This window comes from Eurypyga helias, unplaced genomic scaffold (genome assembly GCF_000690775.1).
Source record: "Eurypyga helias isolate BGI_N326 unplaced genomic scaffold, ASM69077v1 scaffold24216, whole genome shotgun sequence".
Classification (NCBI taxonomy): Eukaryota; Metazoa; Chordata; class Aves; order Eurypygiformes; family Eurypygidae; genus Eurypyga; species Eurypyga helias.
The window spans coordinates 1,301-6,610 of record NW_010257569.1 but is presented as its reverse complement, the minus strand read 5'-3'; the positions used below and the strand labels follow the sequence as shown (position 1 = coordinate 6,610).

The 5,310-nt window shown below is 62.1% G+C and overlaps 1 protein-coding gene across 1 annotated transcript in view; it reads right to left on the bottom strand.

Moving 5' to 3' along the window:
• The window catches only part of LOC104511452 (low-density lipoprotein receptor-related protein 2-like), a gene marked incomplete at both ends in the record, with an annotated part of 12,281 nt that overhangs the window by 5,703 nt on the left and 1,268 nt on the right, over positions 1-5,310 (bottom strand). The window contains 12 exons of the mRNA XM_010154077.1: positions 139-409; positions 822-988; positions 1,041-1,424; positions 1,554-1,806; positions 2,051-2,329; positions 2,574-2,789; positions 3,239-3,364; positions 3,690-3,915; positions 4,163-4,331; positions 4,470-4,638; positions 4,804-5,010; positions 5,111-5,236. Coding sequence (XP_010152379.1) covers positions 139-409; positions 822-988; positions 1,041-1,424; positions 1,554-1,806; positions 2,051-2,329; positions 2,574-2,789; positions 3,239-3,364; positions 3,690-3,915; positions 4,163-4,331; positions 4,470-4,638; positions 4,804-5,010; positions 5,111-5,236 — 2,593 coding nt within the window. The remainder of the gene's footprint in view (positions 1-138; positions 410-821; positions 989-1,040; positions 1,425-1,553; positions 1,807-2,050; positions 2,330-2,573; positions 2,790-3,238; positions 3,365-3,689; positions 3,916-4,162; positions 4,332-4,469; positions 4,639-4,803; positions 5,011-5,110; positions 5,237-5,310) is intronic.

The following is a 5,310-nucleotide window of genomic DNA, read 5'->3' as shown; positions in this document are numbered from 1 at the left end:
GGTGAGGGCTGAGCAGAGGCACGGACCCCATCCGCATCCCACCAGCTGGCACAGATCAGGGTATGACCCCTCCAGCTGCTCAGCAGGTTTCCCGGTCCGTGCCTGCTCCTGGACCCACGAGAAACCTGGTGCACCCACCTGTGGGGCAGGTAACCCCCAGAAGCCCTTGTCCCACCCAGCCCCAGGGTCTCACCACAACCCTGCTCGTCGGTCTGGTCCAGGCAGTCAGCATGGCCGTCGCACAGCCAGCTCTCAGGGACGCAGCGGGTGGCAGCATCGCAGCGCAGGGCACACTCCTTCGTGGGGTTCCAGCAGCCTGTCTCATCTGAGGCATCGGGGCACTGTGGCACTCCGTCGCAGCGCTCCCCAGCGCCGATGCACACGGCTCCACTCGTGCAGTGGAATGCCCCTGGGGAGACAAAGGGGCTTTGCTAAACCTGCAGTGAGCAGCTAGGATGCCCACACCCTCTGCTAGCCACCCCAGGGACCTGGGATGGCCCCATACAACAGGGCTTGGTCCCTCTTAGTCAGTGCCTCTCCATCAGCCTAGGTCCCGAGCAAGGCGACTGAGGCAGTCTCAGCTCAGCCACATCTAGGTCACCGTGAGCAGCAGGGCCAGCCCTGTTGTCCTCTTCTGACTCACAGCACCTCCAGCCTAGTGCCAAGCTCAGAAGAAACCAGCATGCCGCATCACAAGCATCAGAGCCCAGGCCCCACTCAGACCTTCCCAGAATCCCATACCACCAACTCCACCGAGAAGCAGCCAGAAGCCGAGGCACAGGGCAACCCAGTCTCACAGGGGACTGGGGAAGGGCTCCTACCTGGGGTGTCACAGAGCTGGGCACATCCATCCTCATCAGAGCCATCCGCACAGTCCTTCTCCCCATCGCACACGTACTCCTGGGCCACGCACTCGGTGCCATCACGGCAGGGCACGTGTGTACGAGGACATGACAGATGGAGGACCGGGGTCAGGGGGTACACAGGGCTGGACGAGAGGGGTGGGGTAGGTGGCACGATCCGTGCAGGGCTGGTTGGGCGCTGGGTGGTAGTAGTTGGCCTTAGGGCAGTGGTCTTTGTCGGCAAAGACCGAGTGGTGGTGCTGGCGGTCGTTCTGGTGGTGCTGGTGGTGGTTCTGGTGGTGCTGGTGGTGGTTCTGGTGGTGGCTGGTCGCACAGTGGTGGTCTCGGTTGTTGTGGTCTGGGTGGTGGTTGGCACAGAGGTGGTCTTGGTTGACTGGATGGTGGTGGTTGGTGTTGTGGTAGCCTTGCTGGTTGGTGCAGAAGTAGTAGTAAGCACAGTGGTGGTCTTGCTTGGTGTAGGTCTCGTGGTGGAGGTGGTGGGTCGAGCAGCAGTGGTGCTTGTCCTTGTAGTGGTGATCACAGGTGGGGGGAATGGCAGGGCAGACCCCTTGCTTGGTGGCACTGGCAGAGGCATGTGAACATGAGCCTGGATTTGGGGCTGTGCCCTCCCTACACTCTGGGTATCTCCAAGAGCACCAGCAGCCAGGCACCCTGCCCCAGCTCAGAGCAGTATGGACCACCCAGCCCCACCTGGGTACTGCATTAGCACCAGGCACTGAGCCACTCTTACCAGCCTGCAGCTCCGAGCCCACGAAGGCCACCACTCCCTGAACGCCTGCTGCTGGCACAGACAGCACAAGGGCCAGCGTCCTCCGGTCCCACAGCATCAGAGCCGTCCCATTTGCTGACACCAGGTATGGCTCAAAGGCAGCCACAAGGCCATGGGACCAGCTGGGTGCCAGGGTGACTGCTTGCCGCTTGGTCAGACTCAGTGCCCGCAGGCCTGCAAAGCAGAGGGACAGTAGGACTCAAGCCCACAGGCAACCCTCATGGCCCACCCTGTGCCACCACAACCCACAGCCATGGTAGGGACCTCGTGGCTGAGGCCAGGGACTCAACCATGGGACAGTCCACCCCATGAGCGCCCCACTGCCCAGGCAGGGACCTGCTGCATGTAGGGAATGGCTGGTCACTCCTGCCTATAGCAACCACCTCTGCTCCCTGCTCCAGATACCACCAGGTCTCACCCAGGGTTGAGCTCCACAGCAGGCTGAAGGCTCTGGTATCCATGGCCGCAGGTAGGTCTCCAGGCCACGTCTCGTTCCAGGCATTCCACGGAGCACCCCCAGACAAGCTCAGCTGCTGCAGGGGCTGCCCACGGGCTAGCCAGTACAGAGTGCCCCGCTGCCAGTCCAAGAAGAGGTGCTGGATGCTGCTGCGAGCACGGTGCAGGATGCGCGAGGACATGTCAGACACCTTGATCACCCCGATGTCTCTCCGGTTACAGGCGAGCCAGTACACATTCCCTGAGCGGATGTCCACACGGGCAGAGCAGACTTGGCAAAAGTAGGTAGGCAAGAGGTTACGGGGCTGTGCCATGACCTCGCTCCTCTGCCTGGGCCCCTCTGCCCTTAAATCCAGGGTGCAGCTGCCCAGTGTCTCAGCATGGCCCCAGTGTGGGCACCATGGGACTGCTGTGCTCTGCACCCAGGAGATCCTCAGGGAGAACCAAAGGGGGAGTACACCCTCCATCACCCCACAGAGTCTCACCTGGCAGCCCAGTCATGATGGCCTCTCTCTTGCCAGGGTGCCCCACGACACGCAGCAGCGTCCCACGGTCATCCGTTCCATAGAGCACCGACTTCTGCCAGTCTACATCTTGCAGGTAGAGGGTCTCCTGCCACTCCTGCACCTGTCTGACACGCGCTCCAGGGCCCACCTGCACCAGGGAGATGGCCTTGCCCGACGCATACACGATGGACAGCTCTGTGAGGTAGGAGGGAGGTGCCTGAGCATGGCCCCAGAGGCACTGAACATCAGCACAGAATCATAGAATGGTTTGGGTTGGAAGGGACCTTAAAGATCATCTAGTTCCAACCCCCCTGCCACGGGAAGGGACAACTTCCACTTGACCAGGTTGCTCAAAGCCTCATCCAGCCTGGCCTTGAACACTTCCAGGGATGGGGCAACCTGTTCCAGTGCCTCACCACCCTCTCCATGAAGAATTTCTTCTTTATATCTAATTCAACCTCTCTCAATTTCAAGCCATTCTCCTATGAAGGACAAGGGGCATGAACCAAGCAGAAGTGTAACAGCACTGGCATATGCTGGGAATCTCATCCCACCAATTCACAGCCTCTTACGGCCCCGCTCCAGCTCCCACAGGGATGTATCCCGCCCCAGACAGCCAAGTCCACCTGGCAGACGCTGCTCACCTGCGCACTTCCCCGAGGGCTGGAGGAATAGGCCCTCTGGACACGCACACTTGTAGCCCCGAGGGTGCACAGGGGACAGGAGGCAAAGGTGACTGCACAGGCCCGGAGCACACGCAGCAGTGTCCCCTGGGAGCAAGGGGACATGAAGAGCTCAGGCAGCCATGACACTCCACGCCTCTCCCAATCCCCAAAACCCACAGGCTGTCCCAAGGCTGGATATGGACCAGCTACCCCAGGCAGGGTAGCAGTGTCACATGAGGTAGGAGGGCTCAGGTCTACCCAAAGTAATTGAACTCAGCAGCTTTCCTAAGGGTTCATGTGTCCCCTCTGTCCCAGCCCCACAATGCCTTGCCACAGGACCAGGACCCAGCGCAGCCTCCCCTAGCACCCCGGGAAGTGGTAGGGGTGCTGCCAGCCCTGCACCCGTGAGGGCACCCAGCACAGTACTCACGGGGAGGCTGCTGCAGCGCATGCAGCACAGTGAAAGCCGAGACAGGGGCACGGAGCAACACAGCGTGCTCCTGGGGAGCGGCCCGGGTGGCCGACACCAGCTCTGTGCCATCGGTCCAGAAGAACCGGCTCTCGAACACAGCCAGGCCCAGGGGCTCCGTGTGGCTCCGCAGGACGGCAGGAAAGGAGTGGCGCACGCTGCCATCCACCCGCAGTGTCTCGATGGACTGGGGACAAGGCAAGGACAGTGACCATGCAGCACCCTCACACCCCGGCACTGTCCCGCAGCTACGGGGCTCAGAGATGCCTTCCCCCTCCCAGCCCAGGGTTGTGTGCCAAACCTGGGAACCACTCCCTGCTCACTCCCATACCTTGGCTGTAGCCACAGGGGAACCAGGGCCACCCTCCCCACTCCCATTTCATCGCATCCCAGCACCTAGGGGGAAGCAGAGCCCTGCTGCCCCACATCCCTACCTCCTTGTACTCGCTGATCCAGTACAGCCTGCCAGCCACATGGTCCAGGCTCAGCCCTACAGGCTCCTCCATGGACACCACTGTGAGCTCCCGTCGGTTTGAGCCATCCATGCCAGCTGCAGCAATGACTGTCCGTCCCCTCTGCCCGCGGTTGACCCAATACAGGGACCTGGGGGCAGGCACTAAGCACCCACTTCACAGCATAACACCAGTGCTGACACAGCCCCACAGCAGGCATGACACGGCCAGCACCAGCATTGCTCACCCAGCAGCCCAGGGCCAACCCTGGCTCACTCGCACTCCTCACCTTGCAGCCGGATGCACTGTCAGCTGCTCCGGTGCCACATCCTTCCCCAGCACTGTCACAAAGCCCCCGCCATCACCCAGCCCCGCGCAAATGGCTGCAGGGTGGCTGCTGGCCCAGTACAGCTGCCCCGTGAACCAGTCCATGGAGATGCTGTTCACCTCCCCAGCATCTGCAGAGACAGAGTGGTTTAAGGGATGCCACTCCTGCTCCAGGCCGGGAATCAAAACCCAGGCTGCCCCTTCCTCTATGGGAAAGGCAGGGCTGGGGTGGTAGGCCAGCTCTCAGCACCCACCTCAGCCCAGCTACAGCACCCAGCACTATCACTCCTCCCCACCTGCATAGAGGGGCCGCGTGCCCTTCCCTGGGAGGTGAGCACGGAGCTCGCCATCCTCGGTCAGCCAGTAGTAGGTTCCTCGGAGCAGGTCGTACACCAAGGCACGGGGTTCGGTCTCGGTGGAGAGCAGGGGCCGGTAGGCTTGTGTCCGCACATCCAGAAGGGCCAGGTCTTGCCCCACAGCCACCAGGATCTGCGTCGCGTTGTCTGCCAGGGTGAGGGGTATGTCACCCGGTAAGTGGGGACACAGCTAGCTGAGGGCACTGCCCAGCCCCTCAGACAGTCCGGGCTCGCTGGCTCACCCTACCTGCCACTTCGCAGATGGTGCCGTGCCACAGGGTGTAGCCCTGGAGGCAGGAGCAGCTGAAAGCGCCGGGGGTGTTGCTGCACAGCTGGCTGCAAGGGCTGTACTCCAGGGAGCATTCGTCCACATCTGCAGGAATAGGTGCAGCCAGGAGCTCGCCGCACGGCTGGGTAACAGCCACCCGGCAACACCACCCCCGCAGC